We start from the raw sequence: 17407 nt of genomic DNA, 5'->3' as shown, positions 1-17407 counted from the left end.
AAATATCCTCTAAAACATCTGATTGCATGTTCTTAGGATATGCAGAACATAGTGTTTCCTATAGGTTTCTAGTTCTTAATAGTGTTATAATAGAACGTAACATTATAGTAGAGACGAAAAATGTTGAGTTCTTTGAACATATCTTTCCTTTGAAGAGTAGTGGTACTTTTTAACAACCTATAGATAGTGCTAGTGATGTCATGGGTAAGGATGTTAGGAGAAGTAAAAGACAAAGAAAGGAAACCTCATTAGGATATGTTTTTTACACTTATCTAGTTGAAAATGATCCAATAAGTTTTTTGGAAGCTACTAGTGTGATAAATGCCAAATTTCAGTAATATTTCATATTAAAATATAGGCACTTATGGGTATTAATTGCTAAAATAAGTATAAAATAACCCCTAATTTATGAAATTATACCTGTTTACATATTTTGTGATTTTAATTTAAATAAGAACGATTTATTCCCAAATTTGTGTTAATTTCAGGATTTTAGGGAATAATGAAGATAATTGGGTAAAAAGAGAATATACAAAGCTAAAAAGGGAAAGTTGGAATGCACCAGCATCACCAAAGTTGCCCCAAATCGCTCAAGCGAGATCATTCTCACTTGAGCGAGATTGCTCCAGTAACATTGGGCTTTTTTACATTTTACTCACCTAAGTTAGCCCATTAGCGCCCAAGCGAGAAGTCACTTAAGCCCAAGAAAATTAGGTTAAATATGAGGCTTAAGGCACAACCCTAGACGTGCAAGATTGAGAAGGAAACACCATTGAGTGAATTGTAACCCAATTGGGAGAATAGGAGGTGTGAGAAACATTAGAGGAGGAAATCGCCAAGGAGAAACATCCTAGATCTTCTTTTCTTGCTCTCCCTGCTTGTAATAGCCATCATGTGTAACTAATTCTACCCTTTAGGATTGAGAGTAATATGTTCAAACTCTTATGTATTGAGATGATATCTAAACATAATATTTTGTTCTTGATTAATGATTGATATTATTGTTTTGTTTGTAATGCTTGGTTTACCATGATCTAGAATCTTAAATTTGACTGGAAAGTACTTCTAAGGTTCTGACCTAAATGATAATACTTAACATATTTGAATGTTATGTTAGAATGTATGGCTTTAAATGAGAGGGGGTGAATTGTTTAAAGGGGTTTTCGCAAACTTTTTAGTCTAGAATGAAATTCCTTTGAGAAAACTTGATTCAGAATCGAGTTAGCCAAAAACACAGCAATTTAATACAGCACCAGAAAAACAATCGGTTATTTCGCAGAAACAATCGATTGAGCAATAGATTGAGCAATTAACTGCATAAATGGCTAAATTGCCCTAACAATTGCATGCTATTCATTCATCTCAAAGCCAAAGCCAACCAATTAGGTGTGATTTTTGTGGAGGTGATCATCCTAATGGTCGTTATTCTTATCAGAACAATTCACCTAAAGTTGAGGTAAATTACATGGGTAATCAGGGAAGGTAAAGTGGTTTCTCCAACATCAATAATTATTCTCAAGATTAGAGAAGCAATCAGAATCAAAATTTTGGGTGGAATCAAGATAGTGGTTCATCCAATAATCAAGGTCCTTTCCAACAACAACAACAACCCTTATATCCTTCAGCTCCTGAAAGACTGGACAAATTTGAAGATACATTGGAAAAATTCATGAAAGCTATTATGGCCAATCAAGAGAATAATATGATGGCAATCAGAAATATAGAAATTCATGTGGGACAAATTGCCAAACAATTAGCAGAGAGACAAAGTGACCAATTTTCAGCCAACGCCCAAACCAACCCAAAAGAGCATTGCAATAACATTGCCTCTGAAAGTGGTAGAATAGTAGGATAAAGGGATGGTAATAATGTAGTGGTTGAAAAAGAAAGAAAAAAATGAGACTAAGGGGGGAGAAAGATGAGAAATAAAGAGCGCAGAAAAAAAGTGAAGAGGAAAAAAGTGAAAATAAGGAGAGAGGTTTATGGCAGAGCCCCCAGCCACACACAACCACATAATAAGAAGGATGAAGACCTAGAGGTTGTTGATGGATTTATTTTGCAAATATAGGCCTAATTGGGATTTTGTTTATTTTTGTAGGCCCAATAAAGAGGACAACTCTAGGATGAAGGAATGTACAAACATATCCAAGAAGACCTCTAACTCAATAAAACATAAACTAGAGCTTTGGTCAGAAGAACACAAGAATACTGAGTTTCGACTAACCAGTCAACTTTATTTTTGGGCGAAGCTTTAGCTTAAATAAATTGTATAAATTTGTTTAGGACTTCATGGGCCATGTATTAGGCCTAGTGGCATAAAACAATTGGATCAAGTATTTGAGCCAAGTAGCATAGGTTTTTGGGCTTGTATTTGGGCCAATAGTAAAATAGGTCTAATTAGGGTTAAAAGTGACTAGTTAGGATAACGATTGGGCTTCTTTGAGACCAATGTAACCCTAAAACGTATAGGGTATTTTAGAGGACGAAAATTACCTTGGCATGGAGCACATGAACGTCCACATGGAAGCCTAGGAGTGGAAAGAATTTAGCATGGAAGATGTGAAATAAACATGGAAAGCATGACTCCACATGGCACCTTCTAATTGGAGAGTTTTATTTTGAATTTTCAAATTTTGACTCTAAAATGTTTAGCCCTCTCCCCTATAAATTGAGGTGTTTGGCTCTCATTTCTCTAATATCAATATATGAGTGAATTGCTGCCCAAATTTGCAAGTTTCTCACTCCCTTGCCTAGACTCTCTAGGATAGACACCTTGATCTTCTTCTTCACCTCTACAATATGTCCTAACCAATCACTCTCCCTACCTCTCATGAACCTTCAAGGAAACCATAGCTCCATTGAAGTCATCCTTGTTCCATTCCTTCCATTGAGTTTCTGCAAACCACATCAAAAATTCAAGGAAACCAATCGGTCATAAAGGCAACACCATCAGAGGTGTTCTTGAAAAAGATTTATCATGCTCCTTCAAAAAAAAAGAAGGAGGGAAAGTTTTTTGATAATTTGTTCCCTAAAAATTATTTTGCAGGAAATCTAAAGCAAGATTCAACATTTGAGAGATTCGTGAAGAATATGAGTTATATTGAAGAGATAAATAGAAAGCTAGATGCAATGCCGTAACTTAAAAAGGCTTGCCTAAAAAATCCAAGGACCCAGGAAGTTTTAATCTTCCTGTGTCTATAGGTTCTTTATTTGTTGACAATGCCTTACTGGATTTGGGGGCAAGCATAAATCTAATTCCTTTGGCAAAGATGGAGAAAATAAGTGATTTGGAGATCAAACCCACCAAGATGGAATTAGAGTTAGCAGATAGAGTAACCAAATATCCTTATGGTGTTGTTGAAGATGTTCTTGGGAAGGTGGATAAGTTCATATTCCCTATGGATTTTGTTATAATGGACATGAAAGAAGATGAAGAGGTTCCCTTGATACTTGGCAGACCCTTTATGAAGACTACTGGAATCATAGTTATGTTGACGAATGAGAACTTCAAGTTAGAACTAAAAATGATGAGGTAAATTTTAATCTTTTTTATGGTCTAAAAAAATTTAATGTAGGGGAGAAATGCATACAAAAGGATAAAACAAAGGGATTGGTCCATCTTGAGATAAGCAGGCGTCAAGCTAGATGACGTGAAACGAGCGCTTATTGGAAGGCAACCCAATATACATTTAAGTTTTATGTTGATTTGTTATCTTTGTTTTGATTTATCTTTTAAAAAACCATAGTTTTATGCAGAGGAACTCGCCCAGGCGTCATATGTCTTGCCTAGGTGAGGTTGGACGACGTAAAAGTGAGTTTTCTTGCAGGGAATCTCGCCCAAGCGAGTTGGAGAACGAAAAATTGATTTTTCTTGCAGGGAATCTTGCTAAAGCGAGACAAATCTCGCCTGGGCGAGATTTAAAAAAAGAAATTCCTCAAAGGCAACCCAATCCATTTATGCCTCTCGACCATTTTGAAGCTTATGTATTTTGGCCTAGGGACATGTTCTATTATTCAGGGGGCAGATCCAACAAATGAAGCAAGGCCATCTATAATTATAGATAAAGATTTTAAAACAGAGTTGGATAACTTCTTGGGAAGAGAGGATTGAGCAAAAATATTATTTTATCTTTCTAATTTCCTTTTCTTTTCAGTTATTTGAATTTTGTTTTAATTTTCTATTTATTTATATTATTCTTCAGTTGTTTTGTTTTATGGTTATTTGCTTATTTTGTATCTTGAATAAATTTGTTGTAATTGCTTATTTTGTTATTTTTTATGTTTGGATTATTACTCTTTAATAAATTCCATATTTAATTAGTTTTCTAGTTTTTTTTTAATAAAAAAAAAACTAGAATATTAAACTTGAATTGTAGGAAAAAGAACTTTGTGTTTAAATATTAAATAGTGGCATGAATTAAATAAAGGTTAGAAAAGAAAATAAGATTGAATTCCTATTCAAATGTAGTTGAAATTGTGATACATGAAAATTTAACATGATGACAGATTAGAACAGAGAATGAAAAAACAAAAAGGAATGAGATGAATTAAACCATGTGAATGTGTGAACCTCAAATAGTTTTGAGAGTTTTACTAATGAATTGACGGTTGTGGTTGCTTAATTTTTATTTTTTGTTACATTATAAAATAGTCTGAAGATGATTGAGGCATTTGTGTTAATTAGGAACCCATAGCCAAATAGCCAACCTTTATCTTATTAGAATTCCTTTTTTATATATATCCCCTTTGAGCCAAGAATTTTTGTTATATTTGCACCATAAACCTTTAATGATATTTTCCTACCCTTTATCATGTTTAAGGAAGGAGAACATGTTGAACAAGATTCTTTTATGCCTCCAAATCTATGTGGAAAGCTTGACGACCCTACTAATGTGTGTGTGTTATCTAGTAGTTTTTAACTTGTTAGTTCACTTCTTGAAATGATTCAAGCTCATTTGATCTTTATCTCTTTTGAAAGAAGTGTTTTCTTAAAAAATGAGAAATTTTTAATAGTTATTTTTCAAATCAACTAGTTGAAAAAGTTGCTACTCAAGGGATTGAGGATAAGACAATTTTTTGAACCTATTTCTGAGATGTTTGGATTTTTCAAAACTCCATGGACATGCAGAAGAGAAATGCTATTCCCACTCCGACCAAGACATAACTTTACTTGTTCAAATAACAATTAAGGTGAAGCAGAGTCAGGAACAACGAATCCCTTTATGATAAACAGATTCATTGTTGTGTTCCTGTCGGTTGACCAAATAAGTCTACATGCGTCTACGTCACTTTCACGCCCAAAATCCCTGCACTCGCACATGCTTTCCCTTTGATTGAATGCCTGAAAATACAAAGACAAAGGGCGCCCTAGAGGTCGTTTGCACTCCGACACTCAAGTCAATCTTAGGGCTAGGAAACTCCAAAACTCTTTATGTAAAACTATAACTGTGTGTGTTAAGCGGCGCAAATGAATAGGGAATCTTACTAAGTTTGTTACTTCCCTTTATACAGGCTGAAACTAGGGTTTCCACTTTACCCAAAATGGCATTTCTGAGGGGGTGGACCCAACACCGTCGTTACCCACTCTTAGGATAACCTAACGCGTGGGGTTCCCTTACTGGAGTGCAACCTCTGACGGGACGACCACCTGGATGCCTCCTCGTGCACCTGATCTCTGGGGTCGCCCGTCCTAGGAGCATCATAGCTGTTCGCGTGCCATGCATGCATCTCAACCCCTGGAACGTGACCCTCACAGGTCGTATCTTCGAGTGGAGCCATACTTGTGTTAGCCTGAACGCGTCATCCACTCCACACGCATGGACTCTCGTGACCTAGGCTTCTCCCCACTGATAATTGATACGCAGCTTGGGATCCACCTCTCGTGGCCCAGCTCTGCTGTTTGAGTCTCGATGTCCGACCTCTCCACACTGCTCAGTGGCACGTCGGTACATCCTGGTGACTGATGTCTGACCACTCTTTGTTTGCTTGACCACTCTTACATGGTCGCAACCTCACTAGCGGTCAACGACGCCCGAGGACTGGTCGGTACACAAACCCCTCAGTCTCGAGCTGTAACCTGTTCAGCGAAGAGACTAAGTTCTTGCCCTTGGTGACCTATGTGGCTCTGTATGACAAGACGTGAATAGTGTAGCAAAGTGACATCTCTCTGAGCCTGTCTTAATTGTGCACACCTGTTCAGCTGATCGCACTTTTTGGATGAATTGTCATTTTATTGTTTTGATTTGATCCTGGAAGTTGATTGTATATATATATTTCTATATTTGAATTTCGAAGCATCACAAGATTCTAATTTAATTTGTTGTTTAATGAATTAAGTTGTTTTGATATTTGAATTCAAATATATTCATTTACTTTGCTTGAGGTCAAGCAAGATTCTAAGTTGGGGGGAGTTGATAAGTGTCAAATTTTAGTAATATTTCATATTAAAATATAAGCAATTATTGTAAGAATGTATGGCTTTAAACTAGAAGGGGGTGAATGGTTTAAAGAGGGTTTTCGCAAACTTTTAAGTCTAGAATGAAATTACTTCTAGAAATACTTGATTAAGAAATCAGTTTCCCAAAACACAAAGCAAATAAGCACAGCACCAGAAAAACAATCAGTTGTTTCGCAGAAACAATCTGTTGTTTATACCATTTCACAAATATAAAACTCAATTTAAAGAGTTTAAGGATAGAGAGAATGCACACAGAGGTTTATACTGGTTCACTCTTAACCAAGAGCTACATCCAATCTTCCCAGAAACCATTGGGGAATCCACTAAGCAATCAACCCTAGATTACTTACAACACCACCAAAGAAGTGACTTTAATCCCCTTAAGACACACACTTCCTTTGGCTTAGCACAACACCACTAAGAATGCTGATCTTGACAACCTCAAGAACACATAGCACTTCTCAGCTTCACACAAAGAGTTTCTTCAAAGTACAAAGGATTACACTTGTTACAGAAAAGATCTGAAATCAATACAAGATTAAAATCCTATATCACACTATCTTTGATCCAAGCAATCTCCAACTCTTCAAAAGCAAAATCAGTGAAAAACTTAAATATGTTTTTCTTTGATTAAATATCAGTTGTTGTTTGTGTTGGGTCTATTAGTGTCTAAGTTCAAGAGGGGAGGGGTGAATTGAGCTTATAAAATTTTCGCAAGAACACACAATTTACAGTATACCAGAGGCAAAAAGAACAGATTGTTTTTACACAAAACAGATTGATTCTTCAGAGCAGTCTAGCACAATTTGACTTTGTTCAAATTAGAATTGTAATCAACTGAGGATTATAACAGAATCAGATTAGTTGGATTTTATGAGTATGAAGAATACAGCTATGCCAAGAAATCAATCAACTTCATTCAACACAAGGTCTTAATGAGAATAAATCTTTCTCATGTTTTAATGAATAGACAATTTGTTTTCAGATCAATTAAAACAGCATATACAACTGCCTTGATTATGATTAGAGAGCTTTAACAGATCAGGAAGAACAGTTTTTATTAAACCCAGAATTAACAGATTCAATTTCAAAAGAACAGATTTAGTTCTTGACAGAAATAAGCAAAACCAGAAATGAGTGCAGGGATGAGAAGAAAAGGCACACAAGTTTTTATACTGGTTCACTCATACAGAGCTACATCCAGTCTCACCTTACCCCAAGGTGGAATCCACTAAAAACAGTACCAATTACTTACAAACACAGCAGTTCTTGAACACTACAAGAACAACACAATCAATGCTGAAAAACCCTATTTCAGCACACCTTGCACTCCAAGAAACCCTATCAAGGAGTGACTAACACTTACACCTTTACAAACCAGAATAAAGGAAAGATTACACCTGAAAAGAAGATGCAAGAACTCAAAACCAGTAGTTCAATTTGCTGCAAAACTGCACCAGCACCTTCACCAAGATCAAAGGTTTCCTAGAACAAGCACACTTGAAAATCTCTTTGGAAAACCTTTCAAAAATCTTTCAATCTTTCTTCTCACATGGAAATTGTTTGATCTCTGTCAAAAACGTAATTGCTCAGCACTTTTTCATGTGAGAGAGACTCTTCTTTATATAGAAATCAGTTTCTAACTTCTTTTAAAAAAAAACAGTTGAAAAGCAGTTATGAAAACAACAGATTCATTTTTGAACTTAACAGCTTTATTTTGTGAAAACCGCCAACTCAGCTAACTGAAATAACTGTCTGAGTTGTACCTTTGGTGCCCTAACTAACTTGTGAAAAACCTTTCAACTGACCAAAGAGCAAACCGATTCTTTCACAGTGAAACAAATTAAATGATAGCAAATAGGCCAGCTCAGCTTTAACTGAAATAACAAACTAAGCTTTGCCTGTAGTGCCCTCACAGAATTTTAGAAAAGCCTTTTAACAGAGAAGAAATAAATCGATTCTTTCTCCATAAAACAGATTTATTTGTGTACTGATTTAAAACTTTTAAAAATACTTTAAAAAGCTTTTCAAAAACCATTTAACCACATCATGTGCTTGATCTAGACTTGGTTAGGCATCTAGGATAGGTCACATAGCAAAAGGCAACCATACACAATTACAAGCCTAATTACAAACGAATCTAAAAGCCTATTACAATCTTCAAAGCACTCAAGCTATTTTCTTCATCAAACACACATCAAGCCTTGGTAGGGAAGAAGCTTCCTCCAGCTTCAACAGTTTGTTCCAAAATCTGAACAAACTATTTATTGCATTCAAAGACTGGTCAAAGCATATAAAACTGAAGCGTATTCAGTTATAAAATCATTTAATGCTCAGTCAAAGCACAAAACAGTTTTCTGTTATGGTCCCAAAACAAACAATCGGTTGAATGCTCGAATTAATCGGTTGTTTTGGTTTAACGGCAAGTAAACCATCAAAAACAGTTTTCAACCTTTCTAAAAACACCTAAGTATAAAACAATCGGTTGTTTCGACAAACAACAGGTTGTTTTTCACTTAGTTTGAAAAACACTTTTCAATTAAAAAGTTTGAGAATGCTTAAGCTTTAGATTCAATCAAGAGTGGATTTAACACATATAATCTACCTCATATCCTATATAAAGACAGCTCAGCAACAACAAACACATCTAGCCTTCCATCAACCTTCAAAGGGTTTGGATTCTTCAAAGCTTGAACAGACTTGATTCAACAATCTCCCCCTATTTGATGAAGACAAATCCCTGGTTGCTTGTGTTGGATTTGATTGAATCTGAAGCAATTCCTGCAAGACAAAGTTTAAGCAAAGCACCATATATTTGATATAGAGTTAGAGCAAAAAGCAGAAGCAGTATATCAACAGTTTAAAAACCAGCAGAAATAAGGTTTACTTAAACACTTATAAACCACATAGAGTTTTGCAGAAATAAAAGATAACGAAAGACAACACAACATAAATCTCCCCCTATTTGTCTTCACAAATAGACAAAAAGAAGAGATAAAAAGATAATTGTTCCACATCATACAGAAATTTAAAACAGAAGCAATTAAACTGATACAAGACCAAAAACAATCGATTATTTCATGAATTCAACCGGTTGTTTTTCCTTTAATCATCTTTGTCATACTGAAGTGCAAAAATATGATTCTGAACAACTTCTATCTGTTCATCCAAGGTCATGAACCGTGTATCCATGTTGTTGAACCTGTTGTCTATACTCTGGAAGTTGCTTACACACAAATCATGAAGATTTCTTTGATTCTCGGCAAATCCATCAAGCCTATTCACCATGTATCTTTCAAAAGAAGACATGGATGGCATTTCATCTCCTTGATTCTCTGCACTGGTTCCAGCACCTTGATTGGTTTCAGGTTGCTCTTCATGGTGAAAATCCATGTCAGCAGCGTGATCTTCTTAATCAAAATCAGCAGCTGCAACACTTAATGAGGCACCATGATCACCATTTTTACTCACCCATTTGCCGTTTATTTTGGTGAATCCCATCTTGCTTAGAGAGCCATTGTTCATCTCTTGAGTTGACTTAACCTACTCAGATGTCTCATCTTCAAGATTCACTTCAAAATAAAGCAAGAATTTAGATATTAAAACAACATAGGGATAGTGATAATCACTTAACCTCATGGCTTTTTGCCTGTGTTCTTTGATGATGTGGATCCAATTGATTTTGATCTTCTTCATGATGCAGTAGATGTACACTAGAGCTACAAGATTCATCATCTCCTTCAGCAATCAAGCATATGTTTGCCTTTTCTTCTTCACTTGATGATGAACTTAATGAGGAGACTTCATTCTCATCCCAAGCTATGTAGGCCCTTTTTTACTTTCCCTTCTTTTCTTTGTAGCTTGACTTCTTCTCCTTGCTTTCTTTATTTGGGCAATCTGCCTTTATGTGCCCTTGCTCACCACAATCAAAACAGGTATAGTTATTGGAATTAAAATCATTGGATTTTTTGTTTCCATACCTTTCTTTGTTGGTGTCTTTGTTGCGATTCCTTTTCAAGAATTTGCTAAACTTTCTAGATAGCAAACTAAGGTTCTCTTCATTACTTTCATCACTGGATTTTTGCTTGCTTTTGTGCTTGACAGCTTTTAAGGCAATACTCCTTACATGCTTGTCTTCGCTTTCTTGAACATTGAGTCGATTCATTTCTAACTCATGTTCCCTAAGCTTGCCAAACAAAGAAGCCATACTCAATGATGTTAGATCTTTTAATTCAGATATAGCAGTTACCTTAGGTTGCCAAGACCTATCAAGACACTTGAGGATCTTGATGTTTAGCTTTTCTTTTTCAAAGGTTTTCTCAAGGCTCATGAGGTGATTGATGATATGCGTGAACGTTTTCTGAACTTCAGCAATTGTCTTAGATTGAGTATTCAGAACATTTCATGCTCTTAGATTGAGTATGTTTTCTGACTCTTTTCACCTCATTAGTACCTTCATGAGTTACCTCCAAGGTGTCCCACATTTCCTTTGCTGATTTGCATTGAGAGACCCTGAAAAATTCATCTGAATTCAAGGCAGAAGTTATTATGTTTTTAGCAATGCAATCAAATTTGGCCTTCTTGCTTTCAAAATCAGTCCATTGAGACCAAGGTTTTTCAATGGAAGATCCATCTTTTTCAAATTTTGGAACAAAGGGGTCATTTTCAATTGCATCCCAAATACCTTTGTCAAGTGATTTCACAAAGATTTTCACTCTGACTTTCCAAAATTGGTAGTTCAAACCACAAAACAAAGGTGGTCTGTTGATGAAGCACCTTCCCCAAAAGGTAGTCTATCAGCCATTTAAAAATAGTTTTAGGATCACACTTGAATAAATTTCAAGAACCAAACTCTTGATGTCAATTGTAAGAATGTATGGCTTTAAACTAGAGGGGGGGTGAATGGTTTAAAGAGGGTTTTCGCAAACTTTTCAGTCTATAATGAAATTACTTTGAGAAAACTTGATGAAGAAATCAGTTTGCCAAAAACACAAAGCAAATTAGCACAGCACCAGAAAAACAATCAGTTGTTTTGTAGAAACAATCGGTTGTTTATACCAATTCACAAATATAAAACTGAAATTAAAGAGTTCAAGGGATAGAGAGATTGAACACACAGGTTTATACTATATCACACTCTCTTTGATCCAAGCAATCTCAAAGCAATCTCCAACTCTTCAAAAGCCAAATCAGTGAAAAACTCAAATCTGTTTTTCTTTGATTAAATCTCAGTTGTTGTTTGTTACAAAATCTGAACAAACTATTTATTGCATTCAAAGACTGGTCAAAGCATTTAAAACTGGAGCGTATTCAGTTACAAAATCATTTAATGCTCAGTCAAAGCACAAAACAGTTTTCTATTATGGTCCCAAAACAAACAATCGGTTGAATGCTCGAATCAATCGGTTGTTTTGGTTTGACAGCAAGTAAACCATCAAAAACAATTTTCAACCTTTCTAAAAACACCTAAGTATAAAACAATCGGTTGTTTCCACAAAACAAGAGGTTGTTTTTCACTTAGTTTGAAAAACACTTTTCAATTAAAAAGTTTGAGAATGCTTAAGCTTTGGATTCAATCAAGAGTGGATTTAACACATATAATCTACCCTAGATCCTATCTAAAGACAGCTCAGCAACAACAAGCACATCCAGTCTTCCATCAACCTTCAAAGGGTTTGGATTCTTCAAAGCTTAAACACACTTGATTCAACAAGTTTGTTATACTAGCTTTGATGCATTACATCTTAGATGAACCCATGATTTTCTTCTTTCTTTCTTTGTCTTTATGTTTTATCTTTTGCAATATGTGGGGGATTATTGTAAAACCATATGAACAAATATTGCAAAACGAAAAAAGGTTATGCGCAGAAAACCCTAGCGATTTTTCGGTGCCATTGGAGGAGATCTCAGAAGTGCAACTGAGACTCAATCTGCTCCGAGATTGACGCACGATGTTTCTCTCTCCACCCAGAATCGTGGTCGCACGACCGGGAAGGTTCACATCCTTCATTTTCTCTGCAATCTTCCCCACAGTTCCAGCGGTTGCTCTGTTTCCGACGGTCAGATAATGGAACATGTCACTAATCTAGGTTGTGAAGATGCAACAGATTTGGATTTTTCTCCCTATATAAAGAAGGGTTGTGTTCTCTCATCTCACTCACAACTTCATTGCCTCTTCATCTTCCTCATCTCACTCACACTTTTCATCTTCCTCTCTTTCTATCTTCCTCTTCACTCATTTATTCTTTTCTTTATAATTTTTCTGGGTTTGTTGGGTTCTTACTCTTTTAAAAGTAGCTTGCTAGTTCTGATCCTCGAAAATTTTGGACTTGCACAATACACCGCAGATAAGTCTTTACGAACAGTGATTATCCACGTCTCATAAAACCCACGTTTCATAAAATCAACTTTGGTCATGTTTTAAATCCTTATTTACTACACATTTCACATGGTCTTAACTATCACTTATTGAATTTAGTAAAATTAAAATCTAACTATTTTGAATAGTCAATTTTACAATAATAATATTCATTAAGTATGATATTTATGAAATATGATAACACATATTCACACAACCCAACCCATCTAAAATATGAACAACTCTAAAAGCTACTCTTGACATCAAAAAGTAGAAACCCCTTATATCAATTCTACTATTTTTTTTATTTTTTGACATACAAACTCTTAATGATTAAGTGTTAATGCAAGGGATGTTAAATAATAATATATTTATTTATTTATATCCTTTGTATCTTTATATACTCCGATTAGAATTAATATGAGAAACTCTATTCCTCTTCCTTTTGATGAGTTTTATCCTTTGTTTCATTATTTCATGGTTAACTAACATGTGTTGTTTTCATAAGAGGCATGAAGACTGAAATAAGACGAGATAAAACCATTAAGTAGGCAAACACTAGTTTCTTGATTACAAGTTGAAAATAGTCATTAATTAAGGTGCATGGTGCTGACATTGTGAAGGTGGTAGAACGTAGGAGGTGGGAAGTACAAGGTAAAAATACTAACGAAGGTGTCTTTGTTTTGAAATCTTCTTTGAGATAGTAACAAAGCAAAGAGAAGGTAAATAGATGGATGATCAAGATATGAAATACATGGGATTGGGGAGTTTGAAAGTGCGTTTGCCCAAACATTCTCCTTCAAGATCACTCCACTGGTCTCCAACATTTCCCCATATTCTGTACCCTTCTGCTTCTATCTCCTTACGAATTGCTGACTTGTATTTCACTGCACTTTGCCCTTTGTATTCACCACTCCTACACAAACCAAACTACAATCATATTAATATTTGGATGATCCAAGTTCACATCATCACCAATCCAAAAAGTTGTTTTGGTTAACTTTTGTTTCACTGATACTAATCAACCTTTGCACAATTGAGCCAAGTCACATATTTTATTAAAATTCTTCATTGACTAATGATTAAATATTAAGAGCAGTTTGAGCTAGACTTTTCCATTGACGAGGACAAGTCGACCAAAAGTGATGGTGAATCTCTTTTGTTCGTTTGGCCTGGACTGCCTTCTACAGCACACCAAGACGAAAAGTAAATGAAGAGGAAGCTTTCTTTATGGATTTTGCGTGCACGGACGTTGACCAGGACAATACGGAGAAAAATGTTTTAGCTGACCAAGTCTTTTGCCCTTTTTTTTCTTCATCAAATCCATTCACTTCAACCAAAAGCTACCATCATTTTCTCCTCTTTACTTTTAAACATTACAATACTAACTGTATCACTGATTAGATGTTGAACTGATATACCAAACATAGTTTTCTTACCTTTAAATCAACAACTACAATTAACTTTTCACTCTCCTTTTCTAATTATCAACCACTTTTAAGCACAGGGTCACTTAGACCAGGTATTTGACAGCTACACCCACATAACAGAGGGTTTGTATTGTTCAAAGATTAAAAGAAAACACGATATTAATGCGTTTTATTATATATATATATATATATATATATATATAGAGAGAGAGAGAGAGAGAGAGAGGGAGGGAGAGAGCAATAACATAAATTCATCTGTTTTTTTAAGATAATAAAATTTATCAGTAAATAATCAAGTCCACCTTAAATCATAATGATTCTAGTAAATAACCTTAAATGAATTGGTGGGTAGACATTCCAGAAGCACTCGAACACAGATATTAATTTTAATGTGCTATTTTCTTTCCTAATGGCATGACATTACATGCACTTTGATATAATATATTTGGTGTCATCACATATGTATATATCATGGTCAAATTTTTTGTTCATTTAATAAAAACCACCTATGAAATTAATATTTTTCATTTATTGGCTTGGTGTCTGTGCTTAAGTGCTGGTTGCATGATGATGTGATATGATTGTGAAATTTAGTAATTATACGAATTATGCAGATGGGATTAATTATGTGGAAGGTGGCAATGGAAGAGTTTGGATATATATGAAAAGAATCCTATGCCAGTGGAAAAAATGGACTCAGAAATGCACCATCTCTGCACATTTTCCATGTCCTTTTTTCTTTCTCATTATTGAATGCAGTGTCATGTATCACTAGCTGTAAATAACAGAAAAGATGAAAGTTTCAATGCTAGGACAATGGACTTTGTCAACCACCACGCTAGACATGTGTTTGCAATCCTCGTCATCCTATCCTTAAATTAACTGTCTATTTGTGCTGTAAATAAATAAAAAAACATGTTTTTTGCTTATTTTTTAAAACAAAATCACTCTATCATAAGATTTCTTGTTACGACTCAATATGCAGATTAGATACCTAACTCCTCCCGTTTTTCAGTTGCCGACCTGATGTGCATGCACCAAATATTTTGTATAACTAATTATCCTCAGACTTCGCCGACCTAGTTGTTCGGTGAGTCTATAAATAGACATTTTCCTTAATTAAAAGTACAAAAAAGAGTTAAGGTTGGAAATTAATAAAGACTAAACATAGGTAGTTAAAATGATAGATATAATTAGTATTATTAAGTGTATCTAAGTTAATAAAACTGGAAACAGCATGCATGTGGTGGGGTACTATTGGAGGAAGAAAGTTTGACCAAAGAACATGTTTTTGGGAAAGGAAGAGAGGAGTGTTTCTAGGAAGTTACGCAGAGGTCAACAAATAATTGGAATCCTCGTCACGCCATCAATTACGCCATCTCTTTTATCCTCTCTCTGTCTTCACCCATTTAATATAATTGGAAAACTATGTTTTCTATCGTAAGTTTAATAAAAAAAAGGATCATACGAGTGAGACATTTATCAGTTAATAGATTACACACACATGCATCATGTCATCATGTCTATCCATAAACAAGTACATGAAATAAATTGTAACCAACGTGCTATGTCAGTGTTTTGACTGTGTTTCCATAAATTTGTTAGAAGAAGCGTGTGAAATTGTTTCATAGATTATGCTCTTCTTGCAAGTATATGACAGTGAAATACATGTGAACATGACGATTGATGAAAGAATACCTCAGAATGAGACGCTGATAGCCAACAAAGCCTTGATTGTGCAAGTTGTGAGTGGTGATTGCAGAGAGAGTTGCTTGGTCTCTTCCGGTTAGCAAGAAGAGTTTGAAGCCTCTCTCTTTCAAGGCGTTAAACAATAATCTGACAGCAGGATTTGCAGGGCACATTTCCTTCATAATCCATGCCTTGAATGTGGAAGACTCAAAAGGGTCGCAGCTGCAGGTTTTATTCATCATTATGAGTCCACCATTAATGATTAGTTAGTGGTGTAAATGGAAGAACAAAAGACAGTGAGTTACGTACCCAAATCGCTTGGTTTTGTAGTAAGAAACATTGGAGATGCAAGTGTCATCAACATCAAGAATCCAAGCGTCCATGCCGTCAGGGGAAAGAGGAATCTGAGAGGCATAGAGGAGGATGTGTTCCACGGCGAGGCTTAGGTCACGCTCGTACTGTCCTGCACACATGTAGTTCTGAAGGTGGTGGTAGCACTGAGGTGGCACCGTTCGCCATCGACGCACATTGTTTGCTTCCACCGCCACCCTCCAACTCAGACCAAACCTCTCATTCGCCTCCCTCTCTGACTTCTCCGCACTCTTCTGCTGAGGAGGACCACCCTTTTGGCTCTCCACCACTTTGGTTAACAAGGCCAGCAAGTACGTTAGTCCTGCAACTACTGCTTGCAGAATTCTTATCTTCCACATCATCTTTGTCAACTCGTTAATGGTGGATGAGTTGGTTAGAAAGTGTTTGAAGGTCTGGTTTGGTTGGCATGTGGAGAGAATAGGAGTGAGGAAGAAGAAGAAGAAGAAGAGGCATGGGTTTTGTGGGATGAGACAGTCACTTTTAATCACAAATTTGCTGGGTCCCTCATCGAAAGTTCATGGAAATGAGAACGAAAACCTCTTTCTGCTTCCCTTCTCTCTTTCCACAACAAGAATAATTTGTTTTTACCTTTATCCCTATATTCTGATGCTCTTTCATCACACCTTCTCATTTTCTCAGTAGGTGTGGTTAGAATGAAAATGTCTGTGAATTATTTTTGCATTCTTAAAAGTTTCAAATTAACAACACAAACTTTAAATAAACATTTCTTTTTGTACCATTAGGGGAATGTCAAAGATACAAATATATATATTAAGATAGTTTGAATATTAATAAAGAAAATTAGGGTATCACGTGCAATGTCATCTTTTAGTTTTTGTCACCCTATCACGACTTATATATATAATACATCTTTAATATGGATTTCATGTATTTAATTATAATATTACTTTAGAACTTTTGTTAGGAAAATTAATTAGGACTCAATGAATACGGTTAAAGAGTTTAATTTTTTTTATTAAATAGTTTTAAAGAAAATTTGATTGCGCCTTGTCCCTGCCGACTAAATTTTATTATATTATTATGAATTGTGTTTTATTCATCGCGTGAGTGTTTTTCATATGAAATTACGTGTAATTCTAA

The 17407-nt window shown here is 35.3% G+C and overlaps 1 protein-coding gene across 1 annotated transcript; it reads right to left on the bottom strand.

Moving 5' to 3' along the window:
• Window positions 1-13335: 13335 nt before the first annotated feature.
• On the bottom strand, window positions 13336-17038 carry LOC137818352 (acid phosphatase 1). The gene is made up of 3 exons (XM_068621716.1): window positions 16244-17038; window positions 15944-16156; window positions 13336-13731 (listed from the first exon to the last, which is right to left on the bottom strand). Exons 1-3 carry the CDS (start codon window positions 16645-16647, stop codon window positions 13554-13556), a joined length of 795 nt encoding a protein of 264 aa, XP_068477817.1. The 5' UTR covers window positions 16648-17038; the 3' UTR covers window positions 13336-13553.
• Window positions 17039-17407: the final 369 nt, after the last annotated feature.

The sequence above is a fragment of the Phaseolus vulgaris genome, chromosome 10, assembly GCF_051622355.1.
Source record: "Phaseolus vulgaris cultivar YP4 chromosome 10, ASM5162235v1, whole genome shotgun sequence".
NCBI classification, from domain to species: Eukaryota; Viridiplantae; Streptophyta; class Magnoliopsida; order Fabales; family Fabaceae; genus Phaseolus; species Phaseolus vulgaris.
Note: the sequence above shows the minus strand (reverse complement) of the source record. Positions and strands in the feature narration are given on the sequence as shown.